The 17999-nt window shown below is 34.8% G+C and overlaps 1 protein-coding gene across 1 annotated transcript; it reads right to left on the bottom strand.

Moving 5' to 3' along the window:
• Window positions 1–269: 269 nt before the first annotated feature.
• LOC149418597 (uncharacterized) lies at window positions 270–14128 on the bottom strand. The gene is made up of 5 exons (XM_089638589.1): window positions 13407–14128; window positions 6237–8069; window positions 6070–6159; window positions 2073–3383; window positions 270–1964 (listed from the first exon to the last, which is right to left on the bottom strand). The coding sequence occupies exons 1-5, from the start codon at window positions 13999–14001 to the stop codon at window positions 1033–1035; spliced, it is 4761 nt and encodes a 1586-aa protein (XP_089494715.1). The 5' UTR covers window positions 14002–14128; the 3' UTR covers window positions 270–1032.
• Window positions 14129–17999: the final 3871 nt, after the last annotated feature.

Here is a 17999-nt window from a genome sequence, read left to right as displayed (position 1 = left end):
AGGAGAAATAGATTTCGTAGGTTAGCTTTTTTCAACCCTTTTAATGACTTCATATCACTTTTTAAAGGTGTGTTAAGTTATCGTGAAACCGTTGGTGATGATAATTTTTCGACGATTTATTACTGTCCCAAAATGTTATTTCTTCTCTAATGGCAACTATGTACATAGTGTATTTAGTGTTATAATATTAGATCTGTATTGGGTAAGGCACACTGTAGGAATAATTTTAAGAACTATTAATACTGAATTACCATTTTTTTTTAAAGTTTGTTATTCTAGTAGTTAAGCGCACTTGAAGTGAAATGACACTAAACTGCGCTATATAAATTATTATTATTATTATTTATTATTATTATTATTATCTGTATAAAATTGTAAGTACACAATAATAATAATTGTGTAAAGAAAAGATTTTTCATTTGTGCCCCAATATTTGGTATGAAAGAAAACATATTGTAAAACACCATTATAAAATTAATATTATTATAAAATTATCTAAAATCTTGCAACACAAACACATACATACTTGCAAACACCTAACTATATCAAGATTACATCGTAAAATGAACCCAGAACATGCATGCATAATATAATATGATATTTTAAATAGCCAACTGTTGCCAACCTGTTGACAAACTGCTTTGGCAGTTTAGCGGGTTAATTGAAGAATATATATTTTATATTGAAGAATAAAAAAACTGAAATCATTTAAACAATGAATAATGTAAAAATAACAATACAATACTTAATATGACCATCAGAATTCTAAAAAATTCTAATCAAATAAATCTAAATTGAATATAAAACATACTTGTAACAAGTTAAGGTAAGTACTATTTTATTTTATTTATACTGTTTTTATTTAATTATTTACAGTTTGATAAAATTACAATTAGGGCCAGTTGTTACACATAATTTGAACCATTCACCAAATTTCAAAGAATATTCAAGTTCTGTTATTATTCCATTATTTCGGACCAGTTGTTTCACAGAACTTGAATATTAACTACGACACTATCATAAAAATTAAAATTACCATTTAGAAAATCTCCATGGCGAACAATTTGGAACCCTGCTCATGTTGTCATCATTATTAGCTTCGGAAAATCTCCAGGGCGAGCAATTTGCAAGCCTGCTAACCTTGTCATGATTGTTAGGTGTAGGACTTTCTAAGCATTTGGATCCATTATCCACGACAACCGGTTTCTTAAATGGGCCATCAAACAAAACAGGATTGCTTTTCTGAACAGGCACTGATGATTTATTTTGTATTTGCGTCGAAGAAGTGCTTGCTACCGCTACGGCTAAACTGTATTTCTTTGTAAAATCAGCACACAATCTCGTAGTGTTGCCAGCACCTGTCTTGGAGTTTTCCATTCTTGATGTGGAAGAAAAAGGTTTACTGCTACAAATAGAATTTAAGTCTGCAGTTTCAGAGGTTATAGACGGAGTGGTGTAGGATCCTTTGAAGAAGAATGTGTCATCGTCTCCATTTCGGTGATCATTATTCTTCTTACTGATAATGTTTGAAATCTCGTCATCACAGATATCATACTTTTTGTTATTAGTTGTTGCAGCTGCGGTTGTAGATTCCTTAGTGGTTGTGGGATGTGGTCGCTTTTCAACAATAGGAACACTTTCTTTAGGTTTATCTTTGATTGAAGTGTAATTATTCGTACTAATAACTGTGTCTTCGTGCTCATTGTCGGAAAAATAATTCGATCTGCTGTCATCTTCAACACCATTTCCACGGTGCAGATCATTGTGATTGTCATTCATCACCATAGGATCGTCATTGATATCCATAGCCCTCTCGGTTATATTCTTTACCGGGCTTATTGCTGTGGAAGATTTCATGACGGACGTGGTCACAGTTTTTCCGTTTGAAGATTTTTCTTTTGTACTGTAAAAACTAGAGATACGTGTTGATGAACCGATGTTAGAAGTGGTGCTAAATCTTGAATCTGAAAAATAAATAGTTTTTTTTTATATTGTAAGGAATGTGATAATTTTATTTTAAATTAAGTTAGTATTAAAACTATGTGTGAAAACCAAAATAATGAATTACATACCGTCATATCTGGATTTTTTGAATTCATTCTCTGTCTCATTGAAAGGCTCGTTAACCATTTTCCTTTTTTTTGTTCTGTCCATTGGTATTTTAAAGCCATTGGATTCATTGTAATCTACTGGACGTTGTTTCATGAACACTGCTGGATTTGTTAAGTGATTCTGAGAAGTGTAATAACTGTCGACTTGTGTGGTTTGTCTGGAAGACGGGAAGGGATTGCGAGATGTTTCTCTGGGAATTTCATCTTCATCACATTGAAATTCTGGAAATCTATCAGCAGTTGAATAAATATCTGTTGATCTTCCTAGGCCAGCGCTTCTAGGCCACGGTTCAGGAACATTGAAATTTCTATATTCAGAATTTTCTCCAAATTTATATGAATTTTGCATTCTCCCTGAATTTGAGATTAGAGATTCAGATCTTGCCAATGGAATCTGGAATGAATCAGTAAAAGTACCACCGTACGAGGGTTGTGGGTGCTTTCTCATCGGATTGGATAAAGTAGTGAGGTGTTGTTTTTTGGGAATTTCATATTGATCACCATTAAAATCTCCCAAATTTGAAACACCCTCAGCCAAGTTGATGTTCAATGGTTCTCTACGATAACTGTCACGTGTAACATGAAAGAGTTGATTGTTGGTGGATTGCACAATATGTGAATTTCTTATCCTTTCATTGATTTGACTGTCTCTTCCATAAGTCCTCCGTGACGTCTTCATACTTCTCTCCTCTGTGCACGCGGGAAGGGTGATCATTTTGTTGAGGGTTTTATGCAGTAAGTCCTGACCTGTCATCTTCAAAATGCTACTTCCTTTCTCGGGGAAGCAAAATGATAACTGGTTGTGATTATTGGGAACAGGCCTTCCATGCTTTAAGGAGGATGAAGTGCTTCTCTCTACGCCGTGTTTGGTGGACATATCAAAGGGGTTTCTTCCTTGTTTAATTTGTTTGCCAAAGCTTGAAGAAATAGAATTGGTAAAAGCACCTTCTCCATATTTATTCCCCACACAAACAGTGTAGTCTAATGATGGTTTTGGATTCCAAAGCACATTGGAGGGATTCTTGAAGACATATTGACTGTGTGCCATGTGCTGTCTTGTTTCTCTGGCAATGTTCGTGGCTGTTCTATCAAAGAATGGTGTTTGCAGTGGCTGATGTATGAACCTTTCAAAGGCATCAAAATCATTCATTCCACCATAGAGATCTTTGAAGTTGGTTTTATAATTTAATTTAATATTAGGTCCTGCCCCCCTGACTGTGTTACTCAAGTGGTTGTAGAAGCCTTGAGATGATGAAGATGTTTTATCACCAACTATAAAAGACAAAAACATAAATATAAATTTTTATACAAGAGTCAAATTTGATCAACATTTTCCAGCATAATAAATGGATCATTATCCACTCAGAACATTAGAACGTCAAAAAACGTAAATATGATAATAGCGGTCAAGACATTAGAACGTCTTTTCACGTAAACGCGCGAGATTTTACAAAAATCGATTTATTTCCATCACTAGTATACGGATTGCCATGATTTAAAAAACAGAGTATTGATAATGAATAACGCTACGCGTCTGTATTCAAGAATATCTATGGAACGTAGAAGTGCATTATCTAAGCCGATTGAATCTGTCATCTTGTTCGTTCATAATTTATTGCGTTTCTAAATAATTTATTAAAAATATTTTAGTTTGGACGGTTAATATTTTGAGGTGACTAATAGTTTTTAATTATATTTCTTCAATATATAAAGTGTTATTTCTTTATGATACTCAGAAAAAAGTACATTTTTCACGGCTTTGAAATAATGGTAAGCGATTCTTACATATTATTGACGTTTTCATAAAATGTATATTTAGAAACGCAAATATATACGTATAACAACACAATGCGATAGTGGATTTCATAATCTTTCCAAAAAATTTTTTAGAATGAGGCTACGTTTCCCAAAACGTGAGTTATGAAGCTTTTAGCAAAACTCGTAAATAACACAAAAATTATCACGTTTTGACAGTTCTCAAAGGAACACATAGTAGATAAATGTCTTTGTCTGAGAGGTTAAAAGCACAAATGGTTTCAAATTTTTGATAGCTAAAGAAATTTGACATTGTTTTATTTGAAACTGGCGGATTTTTAGAAAAAATATAGATTTATTTGAACATCGAGACAATTATATGCATAGACGGAATAACCAAAATATGGATTTATTTGAACATTCAGACAATTATATGCATAGACAGAATAACCAAAATATGGATTTATTTTAACATTCAGACAATTATATGCATAGACGGAATAACCAAAATATGGATTTATTTGAACATTCAGACAATTATATGCATAGACGGAATAACCAAAATATGGATTTATTTTAACATTCAGACAATTATATGCATAGACAGAATAACCAAAATATGGTTTTATTTGAACATTCAGACAATTATATACATAGACAGAATAACCAAAATATGGATTTATTTTAACATTCAGACAATTATATGCATAGACGAAATAACCAAAATATGGATTTATTTGAACATTCAGACAATTATATGCATAGACGGAATAACCAAAATATGGATTTATTTTAACATTCAGACAATTATATGCATAGACAGAATAACCAAAATATGGTTTTATTTGAACATTCAGACAATTATATACATAGACAGAATAACCAAAATATGGATTTATTTTAACATTCAGACAATTATATGCATAGACGAAATAACCAAAATATGGATTTATTTGAACATTCAGACAATTATATGCATAGACAGAATAACCAAAATATGGATTTATTTTAACATTCAGACAATTATATGCATAGACGGAATAACCAAAATATGGATTTATTTGAACATTCAGACAATTATATGCATACACGGAATAACCAAAATATGGATTTATTTTAACATTCAGACAATTATATGCATAGACAGAATAACCAAAATATGGTTTTATTTGAACATTCAGACAATTATATACATAGACAGAATAACCAAAATATGGATTTATTTTAACATTCAGACAATTATATGCATAGACGGAATAACCAAAATATGGATTTATTTTAACATTCAGACAATTATATGCATAGACAGAATAACCAAAATATGGTTTTATTTGAACATTCAGACAATTATATACATAGACAGAATAACCAAAATATGGATTTATTTTAACATTCAGACAATTATATGCATAGACGAAATAACCAAAATATGGATTTATTTGAACATTCAGACAATTATATGCATAGACAGAATAACCAAAATATGGATTTATTTGAATATCGAGACAACAACAGCCGAACACAAACATCAAACCAGAAGTAAAGGAAGAAATGACCTTTCCGTTCCAACAAGCAACAGAGCGGCTTATCAAAAACTATTCTCATATCTCGGTCCTAAAATATATAACAAAATCCCCTTCCAGCTGAAACTGCGTGAATTGTCATCCTTGGGTCCAAAAATAACAAAATGGTTATTAGATCTAGGCAGGACTGATTGTGAAATATTAATAAATATGTAATCTGATAATTATTTATCATGAACGCCTAGTTGTATCTTCGTTTTTACATACTTATTTTCTCTATTCTTAAATCCTGTATTCCTCTAGGATAATTTGAAACCTATTAATTTGATTATCCTAAAACAGGAAACCTTCCTAGTTGGACAGTCAAAAGCTTCCTTGCTATTAATATATTTTTTTAAATTATACGCATAGACAGAATAACAAAAATATGGATTTATTTGAACATCGAGACAATTATATGAATAGACGGAATAACCAAAATATGAATTTATTTCACCATCCAAATAATTATATGCATAGACGGAACAACCAAAATACAGAGAAAACATTTAACAGCACAAATCGATTTTTGTAAAAAATTATGGTACCTAATTTATGTTATCGGATATTAAATAAAATAGAGCAGTAATCAACAAAGTTAATTAGTAAAAAGGAATTAAAAATAAATAAAATATACTCACAGTTTCCAGGGATAAGCTTTCCATTTCTGAATACTATCGTACTATCATTGTTGATAGTTCCCAATGGGCGACATTGATGATGATCAGTACCTACAAATAAAAAATTATATGAAAATAAAAGTAAATGTTTCTTTATAAACCACAAGTAATACATTTGTAGTAATTACCCTTCCTGTGATGATTGAGGCTCTGCTCCGTGTGTTCCAAGTCTTTCCTGTTGTGCGTTTGCGATATCTTTATCCTTCTTTGCGTGGAACTGATTTCAAGAGCCTTCTGAACGTGTGTTTTAGAAGCAACTCTGGTCCCCTTTATAACATCTTTACTTTGGATGTTGGACACGACAGCATCCACGTCGGAATTGTTCAATGATTGATTAGATTTTCGCAAAACGTAAGAATACGTTTTTTTAACGATGATGCTCTTATTCTTGTTTCTCAGACTTATTCCGGCAGTCATAGATTTTTCCAAAGCTTTGGTAGATTTTTTTACGATTTTGGTTTTAGGCTCCTCTCTGACTGATTCTTTATTTTTGAGTTTTTCCCTAGATCGCCTTTTTGGAATTTCTAAAACTTTTTTAACTGATGGTTTAATAATTTTCTTCTTAGGTGGCTTTGCTTTGGAAACTGACTTAGCTTTTCCTCTAGTAGGAGACTTGGAAGTATCTTTCTCTTTCTGAGTGAATATATCAAAGCTCGAGTTATCCAATTCTGGGTTGATTGTCTCAGTCTTTTTGTTTGGAGCTTTATCGTTGGTCTGATCTTTATCTGTATTGTCCGATGGATGTTCCTTAGAGATGTTTTGCCTGTTTATATTTTTCAAAATGTTACTCACAAGTTTAGAAGTGCTTTCTTTAGCGTCGTTGGCGTCTTTAATAGCGCAATCTATTATTTTCTCACTGTCGCAAAAGAATTTGGTAAAGTTCTTGTGGACATTCTTTCTCAAGCAGTATTGTCGATTTTCAGCAGCCTTTGCTGGATCTTCTAATTGTTCACCATCTTCACCAGAAGAATTTACTGATTCAATATTTTTACTGTTTGAATCTTTTTTGCTCAAAAAATACAAGTTTTGTTTGTCTTTTTTTTCTAAGAATGACTGGTCGACTCGCTTTGTGCTCTCATTGTCATCATAGTCTGAAGTTCGAGAATACAGTTTCCTGAAGGAAGGCTTGGAGCAATTATCTGATTTTCGACTAATAATGCAGTGACAAGAATCTCCTGTAGCATTATTGTTAGAATAAGCATCGTCTGCAACAGCAAGAGGTGTATTGGATGCTTGGGGGATTGACTTATTACTCACAGTATTGTTATGTTGTGTAAATGGTTTCTCTTTACTGGCCATTTCTGCAATTTTTTTGGAACAGTCACTTATTCTAGTTGATTTCCTCCCATTGACGTGATGTGCAATTTTTAGAGACGAAATAATTTCTTTTTCAGTGTTATTTCTTTGAGATAGGTCCGATTCTTTACTTTGAGGTGGGGCAGGTTTTTTACTTTGAGGTGGGGCAGGCTCTTCACTTTGCGGTGGGGCAAGTTTTATGCTTTGCGGTGGGGCAGGTTTTTGAGGTGGGGCAAGGTTTATACTTTGCGGTGGGGCAGGTTTTTTACTTTGAAGTGGGGCAGACTTTTCATCTTGAGGTTGGGCAGGTATTTTACTTGGAGCAGGATTTTTACTTTGAAGTGGGGCAGGTTTTTCATCTTGAGGTGGGGCAGGTTTTTTACTTGGAGCAGGTTTTTTACTTTGAAGTGGGGCAGGTTTTTCATCTTGAGGTGGGGCAGGATTTTTACTTGCAGCCCGCAAATCAACTGCGATTTTTTTATTATTGGGAACATGTTTATTGACGACTGGCTTTGCAAGTATTTTATTCTGCATTTTTATTGGAATTTGACTCTCAAGTGACTGTTTCTGTAGTACTTTAATTTTGCTGTTAATTTTATCAGATAACAACTGTCCTTGTGGTTTCTCAATATTGATTTTTGCTCCTACTTTAGGTTTCGGTCCATCTGAAAAGAAAGAAAAACTGAAGATTAATATATAGAGTAAACATTTGGAGAAGCAACTCCAGAGGTTGTGCGAGGAGAGACTGTAACTACTACGTACAGATGCTGTCGAAGTAGTGCACAACAAGGACATCAATCAACGATTGAATGAGACAAGGGTAAGAAGATGATGAAAACAAATGATTGATTAAACTGAAAATGAAAATAGTATTAATTGTGATTTTCGCAATTAGCAGCTGTGATGTATGGTAGGTCTAATCCCATTCATGGAAAAGTCTGATTTAAATCCTACTGTTGAATGTTGCTTACAAAGATATTAGAAGAACGAGATGTGCTATGAGCAGTTCATACTGTGTGGAATTGTTTTGCCCAGTGTCGCCGGTTTCGTTCACCAATACTACTGCAGACCTTCGCTTACGCTAAGGTATCCGCACTAATACATAGAACAGATTTCTGTGCGTACACGTCCCGATACCGTTCAAAGTACCCTAATTAGGTAGTACTCCGGCTACGGTCCGGCGGCCAACATAGCATATCTCATTCTTCTAATATCTTTGGTTGCTTACTTCAATTCAAGATGACGTTGGCGGTGGTATTACATAACAGGTGCAAATAGAGTTGACCCAAACAACTCAAACTGTGTTAAGATTGTGTGTACATATGTATACACTTCCTATTCATATATTAGGATGGGTTGTTTTACAGAATTTTAACAATTCATCGTATTTAATCATTCATTTACGGGTTCTGTAAAATTCCTATTCAAGTTCTGTTATTATATCATTATAGACTAGTTGCTTGACAACTGCAATAATAACAGGACTTGAAAAAATCTTTCACAGACGTAAAAAATAACTTTTAAATTTGAAGAATTGTTCAAATTCTCTGAAACAACCGTCCTTAATGCGGTTAAAGTTTTGCAAGTGTGATTAATTAAAAAAAATTACATAAAAATTGAATACATTTTAATAAATTTCCAGCAGTAATCTTGATGTTAAAAATTACTGAGAATAATAATAATATTTGGATGATTTTTATAGCACCGTTTTTTTGCAAAAACACCTCAAGGGCGCTGTACAAATATATAATACATTTCTAAAATGATCTATGTTATTAGTTGTTACTAAGTAGGTATAGACTAGTCAAACTATTATCTAACAGATCGCATGTCTAAATATATTACGTTTATAACTACTATTTTCGAATTTATACTTTTCTACCAATACTTTTGACAAATAATTTTCAGACTTTTTAACAACATCAATTTAATATAGCCGTCACCTCTTGGTAAATCAAAAAACTTGATCACTTCATTGTCAAACTCTTTAGGATATTGTTTAGTAAGGGCAATGAACGGGTACCTAGCCCATTCTTGCAAGCTTTCATTACAGATACATTTTGATGGATTTTTTTCATTTTTAGTTACTGAAAATAAACGAAAGATTAAATTACACTACGTATATAATTACATGATAACATAAATCAAGACAGTCCGCATAGCTTTTGTAACCACTTAGGCCATGAGCTCATTATGCTATATCACGCCATGAACTTTATTCCCTAAACCAGTCAATCGCAAGAGATTTTAGAGTGGATTGCACAGATTTTCTTCTGAAGCTGTGTAACAAAAAACCTGTAATCTGTTGTGGCAATTTTACAGACTTATGTTTTTGTTTTTTTTTTACACTAACTCCACAGTGCTTGTACGGGACCAAGTTAGTGAAGCCCGCACAAATACTGCAAATTCAATAGGGCACCGGCACACATTGACACCTTGATCTGAGAGTTTTTGCAGGTGCAGTAGGAAACATTAAATTAAACAAGTATTGGATGAGAAGTGACTGTTTGTACCAGTTACTTCTCTATTTATTGGAAAAAATTATACATTAAATTTCACACATGTTCAATGAGAGTAATTAGCGATCACCCTTATCTCTTCACTGTATTGAACAAACAAAACATTAGTTTTTAAATGTATGGTGGCGCCGAAAACCCATTAATATTAACTATAGCAGTCGCACATTAAGGATGTGGGATAATATTATAGTATCATATTTATTTTGACACAGATATCTTAATGGTTTTATCAAAAATATTAGAGACATCGTAAAAACTTGAGATCTTGTTATCTCATAATGACTTTGGCTCTGTACTTCCGATATAGTGCCTATGTCATATTTGGGGATGCTGTGTGGAGATTTTTTTTGGAGAAAGGAAGGAGAGGAAGTTCCGGAGGAAAATGTTATGATAGTTGGTCAGTGTGTCCAGGAGTGACAGATGTAAGAATCGATCCCTCCCACTGCAGTGCAAGACGTACTGGGTACATGGGTTGAGAGAGTCCGGCTGGAGAAGTCAAAGGATCTCCCTCAACCGGCCACTCCTGATCCAGTTGGGGGGCAGACTGCCAAGACCCAGACAAACCTCACCTCATAAATCCGGGCACCCCTGCTAAGTTACCAAACGTAGCATACCTCTCGGGGTGCCCTAAGGTAAAGATCTATCCAATGAATGGTTCCCGGGGCGCAAGTTCCATTTACGAGTATATACATATCACAATTCCACCGATATGGCAGATACTGTCGGATGGTGTTTTCATATTATGATGACAAATATATGAGATTAGATTTTTGTTGATTGTTCCACTGCCTTAGTAACCAGCAAGTCCTGTGTTATAAAATACTGAGGATGTCGTGGATCCTCGAAGATGGTAAATTCCAAATATGATTTAAGATTTTCACGGCCAAAAGTATTTTCGTTATTTGTTTTTGGGGTATTATGCCGTGTTGCGCTAACTCCTTCTTTAGCCAACGTTTCGGACAGCATTGCAGTGTCCATCATCAGGGCAGATGTCTTATTTGAGGTTGTGTTAAAATGTGAGCTTAAGTATGAGGTTGTGATACCGTGTTGCCAGCTCCAACCCTCTGAGCTAACATTAACGTATCATTTTTTTTAATTTAAAGTGGTTTTCTTCGTTTAGCTCTGGTGTATCCGTCAATTACCGGATACCAAGAACTATTAAGCTTAGCTCCATCGTCTCTATTAATGTTTACGGGATTTTTATGAATTTCAATGGCCTCCGTAATCAGCCGTGCTCTATAAGTTTTCGGTCTCCCCAGGATTTCAGGAACAAATCCAAAGTAATGCCCGGTGTCAATCAAATGCTCGGCAATTGCCGATTTGTCAGGGTGGCCGAGTTTACAAGCTCTGAAGTGTTCCGAAATTCTTTTGGAGATGGTCCGCTCTGTCTGGCCTACATAGACCTTGTCACATCCGGAACAGCTGAGTTTATACACTCCATCTGTTTCCAGAGGAAACTTAGTCTTTGCAGACCTCAGTAAGTCCTGTATCTTTGTTGTTGTTCCGAAGACAGTCTTGATATTTTCCTTTCTCAAAAGCCTGGCAATTTTGTCTGTCACATTGTGCACATAAGGCAGGAAGGCACAGCCTTTCGACTCTTGTTCAACTCTGTCTTCGTTTGGTGCAGATTTGGCTCTTATGATTTGCCTTGTCTGACTTGCTGGGTAGCCGTTACGCTCCAGTGCATCGGTCAGCTTCGTAAGTTCCGCTCCGATTTTATGTTCTTCGCATATTCTGGTCGCTCGGGTCACCAATGTATGGATAAGTCCTCTCTTCTGCGCTGGGTGGTGGTGCGAATCAGCGTGTAAGTACCGATTCGTATGGGTTGGTTTCCTATATACAGTATGCCCTAGGCTACCATCGTGTTTCCGCATCACCTCCACATCTAGAAAGGGCAGGATTTTATCTTCGTTTTCCAGTTCCATTGTGAATTTAATTTTGCTGTGGAGAGAATTAAGATGGTCCAGGAATTCGTTTAGTTTCTCCGTTCCATGAGGCCAAATAGCGAAGACATCGTCAACGTAGCGCCACCATACTTTAGGGACAGCCGAAGCTGTGTCGAGTGCCACTTCTTCAAACTTCTCCATAAAAAAGTTGGCTAGTACTGGCGATAACGGACTGCCCATCGCAACTCCCTCCAATTGCTCAAATAGTTCACCCTGAAACGCAAAGTATCCCGTTTTGAGGCAGTGTTCAAAAAGTTTGCAAATGTCTTCCTCATATATCTCCCTGAGCATTGTCATGGAGTCTTCTAGAGGCACATTTGTGAAAAGCGACACGACGTCAAAGCTGACCAGAATATCTCCTTCCTCAGTCTTAACTTTCTTGAGCTTACTTATCAGATCTGTTGAATCCTTAATCCATGATTCAGTTTTACCAGTTTGCATCTGCAGTAATCTTGAAAGGTCTATGTAGGCCAGACAGAGCGGACTATCTCAAAAAGAATTTCAGAACACTTCAGAGCTTGTAAACTCGGCCACCCTGACAAATCGGCAATTGCCGAGCATTTGATTGACACCGGGCATTACTTTGGATTTGTTCCTGAAATCCTGGGGAGACCGAAAACTTATAGAGCACGGCTGATTACGGAGGCCATTGAAATTCATAAAAATCCCGTAAACATTAATAGAGACGATGGAGCTAAGCTTAATAGTTCTTGGTATCCGGTAATTGACGGATACACCAGAGCTAAACGAAGAAAACCACTTTATATAAAAAAAAATGATACGTTAATGTTAGCTCAGAGGGTTGGAGCTGGCAACACGGTATCACAACCTCATACTTAAGCTCACATTTTAACACAACCTCAAATAAGACATCTGCCCTGATGATGGACACTGCAATGCTGTCCGAAACGTTGGCTAAAGAAGGAGTTAGCGCAACACGGCATAATACCCCAAAAACAAATAACGAAAATGGTAAATTCCATACAAGTCCAAAGTTTTCAACACCTATATAAAAAATATATTCATATAGAACACCAACCGTTATTAAATTCATATAGAAACACCAACCGTTGTTAATGAATATATAATTTTTGTTATGCATATTTAGTAATCTCCACAGTCAATAAATCAATTTTGAAAAACAACAAATCTCAACACTCCGCCTCAGCTCTGACGTTATCCCATAGAATCCAGGATGCTAGATGAGGTTATCAGTAGCAATATTCTACGGAGATATTTTACACCACAATTTAAACCCGTTTATCATGTATCCGTCATACTAAATACAACAGGGTTTGCCTCCTAATAATTTAGTGATATAAGTCTGAAAACTGGCCAAGCCCAATCCTGTTAATGAATATTCCAAGGGTTATTATGAGATGTTTGGCGATATCTGATGGTCTCAGAACATGGCTTCCCAGGTATCTGAGCCCACTTCACACCCAAGACAGCACCATTGATGAGTAGACTGTTTACTGCGATTCATTGGGATAAATAATAAATTAATTGCATTAATAAATAATCTTTATGTGCTCACTCTCTTTGTTTTCAATGATAGATTTTTTGGTGTTCCCGGTAGACCTGTATCTTCCGTCTGCTGTCTTGGTGCGTTGTCTTCCTCTCCCTGCCGACATCTCTGAACGACTTCTTGTCAAAGGTGATGAAGAATTGGGCTTAAAGATTGAAAATATTGCGCCAGTTTTCTTTGCATTTGGTAAAGAATTTTCACATCCAATGTTGTCGCCTTCTGGCTTCAAAGGCTGATCCAATCTGTGAGCTTTGACAGCTAATACTTTTGTTTTTGAATTACGTTTAGGTGTATTTGATTGGTCTAGAAATGAACTCGATTCAAGGATTCGTGACCGAGAGCGCGTTCGATACCCACAATTTGACGATTCATTTAGAGATAAAGATGAAAGACCTAGCCTTCCCCTGACAGGAGCGGGATTCGCCCGCGCTGGTGTTACTATCGTCTGGCTGCTATTTCTCTGTTCAATGGGAGATTGTGCAGGCTCATTCGTTAGAATTGGACGACCAATTACGGGCGTACTTGTAAGCAAACTACTTGAACTCGATTGCGAAGATGTGTCAAAGCGTTTAGAAGACACACGCACTCTAGAAAGAGACGTCATTTCGTACAATATATCGGTTACTGATATACTAATTATTCCGAACTGATGTTATTTTTACATAATATTATTTATAACTGTCACAAATTACAAAAGCGTTCATATTCGGTAGGTATAAACATAAATCAACTTGGGTATAAACCAGTTCAAACAAAACGAACTTTATAAAATTTCAAATTTAAGACCATAGATATGGACCAAATTAATAATAAAGCAATGTGCACACGCCATTAGCCACAATATATCAGTAATTTTTAGTAATGGTATCACTAGGCTCATCTTTTGCATGGACCCAAAGGTCCATCGGTCCATGACATTGTGAGGGTTCTAGCCATAAATAAACCAATCAGTTCTAGCCATAAATATACCACTCTCGTTCTAGCATAGAGCAACTGAAATTTCTGGCCTTACAAAGAAAATGAGGCATTTACATATGTTTAAAAAAAAAAATTAAAGAAAGACTAACATTGCCGGGTTACGAATAACCTGACATTTTTTTAAATCTACTACCACCACAGTAAGTGGAAAATGTTGCTTGTGTTGTGATGGAGGACTTCGCCAGCCGAGGAATTGAACACACCACGCCTCGGTGGCATCCAAACGCAATGCTAACTCAGCTACCGACCGGTATATAGAGCTTATTTTCATTTAGTGTGTAGATCTATATGAATATAGAATTTTTTTACTTTCACTATCAACTCACTTGCCCATATCACGGCAGCCCATTGGTATCATGATAGAATGGCGGTCGAACAAAAAATTCACATGATGCGTAATGCGCATGCGTGGCGTCCTCTGGGCGTGCACTGCTTTTGTGATTTTAAAGAGTAAAATATTTTTTCTCATTAATATATGTTTAATTTATTCTTGTACTCTTTTAGACACAAGCGCCAGCTTTTACAGAAGAGAAACATTAAAAAATCAAAAGCAGTGAATACTAATTTTATGAATTATTTTTGTTAACATTAATGATTAAACTCTGTTAATCGATTAATTATGTAATAAAGAAAAAATATATCATAAGTATTTATTATTAGAAGAAATGAAAAAAATATTATTTATTATTAGCATGTTTAGAAGAAATCTTGATGAATTTTGAGGATCATTTAAAATATGTATTCCAACACTATTCTTACACCCTTTGAAAACCAATCTGGTCACTCTGTTTTTTGATTTTCATTTCTAGTATTTTTATTTCTTGTAGGTATGTATTTTTCTATACAGTAATTTTATTTTTATCATTTCATTCTTATGTTTCAAAAATTTCTATCGCGTTGAAGTTGTGCTTTCTACATGAAAAGCTCTCGCAGCCTTAATTAATAAATAATAACTAAATTATTTGAAACACAACAAAAAAAAGTTTAAAAAGAGTTTCTCATTATCTGTCTTTACATTATTTGAGCATCTCTATTGATTCGTTCAGTCGTTTTAGTTTTAGTTGATCAACTTTTATTGAACAACAAAATCTGAACAAGATTGCTTTCACACATTTCAATTTAAATCGAACCGGTATTGTAAATCAAGATGGCGTCAACTGAGATTATTGGTGCGCGTGTCTCTATAATTTCTGACATTTTGCAGAGTGAACATATTATTGAAAAGCATAAAACACGTCGTTTTTTGGGTTAGAAAATGGGTTCCAAGCAGAATTGAATTAGGTGCGTTGTGCGTGCAGCTATTCCGGCAAAACAAAATTACAAATAACATTGATATATCTAGGCAACGGGAGATATTTTTTTTCCCTCCACTCTTTTTTATTTCATTACTAATCCTAATTCCTTCTTGCACATGTTTCTGATTGTTTTCTTCTTCTTATGTCTACCAGAGTCAATCCCGCAACACCAATTTCTAAAATAATAATATTTAGTGCAGTGCCACAGGCATGGGCATTTCCGTTATTGTATAAATCTTGCTTCTGTCTTAGGGATGGCTTTGTTATAGATCGACAAATCTGAACATCATAATATCATCCGACCTGATCATAAATATGTCCATTATTCATTATAGAATTTTTTCATTAACGGGCACAGACGTTTCCATTTTAGTTGATCAACTTTTAAAAACTTGATTAGCTTTGTTAAAGAAGTTCAGACTTATTAATATGCTTTCAAGTGTCGAGTTGACAAACAAAAATTGAAACGTCTGAATCTATGCTTTCAATTAGTGTCATCAGTGTCGTTCGCGTTCGACAGAGAGAGATGGTGGAATATTTATGGACAGAGAGTTGATCATGGTTGATCAACTAAAATTGAAACATCCTGAGGCGTAATCAGGCGTAATCAATGATGATATGCCGAAAAAATAATTCTCCCCAGCCTTTTCGACAAAACTCCAGATTTCATAAAAAGTCCCCAGTTCTGAAAAATTCGACACTTGAAAATAGGCAAAAATGCAACATAGGGGTTAAAACAGGCGCTAAAAATAACTTCGACGAACGGGGGAGGAGACATTTTTTCCGTTATAAATAATGTTTTATTCCCTAATATTTTGGCAAAACGATACTATTTAATGATAATTAAAACATACCACACAACATTTGATTGTGTAATATTTATACTTTAATTATAATAAATGTGCACAAAATTAAATGTAAAAAGAGCTAAGGAAGAAAAGAACGACGCTCAGTAAAGATAGAGCCGGTATGTCGGTATTTTTTGGTAATGGTTTAACCAGGCTTATTTATCTTGCCATGAGTCCTAACAGAGAACAACTTGACAGACCTAAATAGCTCTCAAGCCAAGATTCAAATGCAATTAGTATACGGGCCCATTTTATATAAGCTATGTGATTGATTTACATCCGTCAAGTTGCTGTCTCGTAGGAGCTTTGGCGAGATAAGCCTAGTGACACCATTACTAAAAATTACTGATATACTGGGCCATAGCCAGTTAGCTAATTGAAAACATTGTAAATCCCTTTACAAACATATAATATTTCATAAGCCCAAACCATTCCAGAAAAACTACGTTTCTTCACATCAGCCTTTAACTCATCGCTAACAGATCAGTCACTGAACAAAATTGCACAATTACACAAAATCCTCATCCTCAAAATCCCGCAGATTTCTTATTTTTTCCCGAAAACTCCTTTTCTCCCTTTCAAATTCAAAATCCTGACAAACCTAAATGTTATGGCTAAAAGCTCGGATCTCATTGGCTCAGAGTGAGTGGTATATCGGGTAGTGATTGGTTATTTATGGTCGGGTATAACATCTGAGGCTGAGGCAGCGTTGCCAGGTCTAGGGAAATTTCCCTAGATCTAGGGGAGAAAAAAAAATCTAGGGAAAAGGGAAATTTTCACGAAATCAGCACAAATCTAGGGAAATTTCGTACTTTTTGGCAAAAAAAATTTTTTACGTGACAATATTATTGGGATTGCCAGTGAATATAAATGTATTTTCATTTTTTTATTTTTGGGATTTCCAGGAATCTTAAATAATATTGATGTACATAAATGAAGCAATGTTATTTTTAACACTTACAACTCAAAATTATATTTATGTACCTAAAACTATTAAAACCGGGGACTTCTTAAAAGTTTCAGATTACGACTTTGTCCTTTTGCGCCCTTGAGGTAATATTTCACTGAAACGGCGCTATACAAATAATTCATTATTCCAAATCTTCTTGTTCCTTGCTATAATCTAAATTAAAATCTTCGGCGAATGACTAGAAGTCATAATCACAGAAGTTAATATCAATGAATACAGCCCATCGATGCCTTAATCTGCAATGTTTGGAGGTGTTTTTTCACAAAAACAGCGCCTTACAAATTTTATTATCCAAATATTATTATCATTGAAATATGTTATTTAACCAATTATTATTGGCGTTGTAATCTTCTACTTACCCGGTAAAACACAAAATTTCAGATTAAGGCATCGTTATGTTATGTCTTGCTATTATTTGACCTTAACAATTTACTCCATGCACATTATTTTCGTAAATATTGCCTATTCCCTCACACTTATCGAAAACAATACTTCGATTAAATTGAATTAA

Source organism: Hesperophylax consimilis, chromosome 13 (genome assembly GCF_061612785.1).
Source record: "Hesperophylax consimilis isolate HC1 chromosome 13, BYU_Hcon_1.0, whole genome shotgun sequence".
NCBI classification, from domain to species: Eukaryota; Metazoa; Arthropoda; class Insecta; order Trichoptera; family Limnephilidae; genus Hesperophylax; species Hesperophylax consimilis.
The sequence above is the reverse complement of the archived record's forward strand: the minus strand, read 5'-3'. Positions and strand labels throughout refer to the sequence as shown.

Bases quoted from the DNA above. Each gene is read 5' to 3' on its own strand.
- LOC149418597 (XM_089638589.1), bottom strand. From the start codon at position 14,001: ATGACGTCTCTTTCTAGAGTGCGTGTGTCTTCTAAACGCTTTGACACA. The intron at 6,160-6,236 runs GTAATTACTACA...TTTTATTTGTAG, and splicing joins CCTCAATCATCACAGGAAGG to GTACTGATCATCATCAATGT. The intron at 1,965-2,072 runs GTATGTAATTCA...TTTATTTTTCAG, and splicing joins CAAAAAATCCAGATATGACG to ATTCAAGATTTAGCACCACT.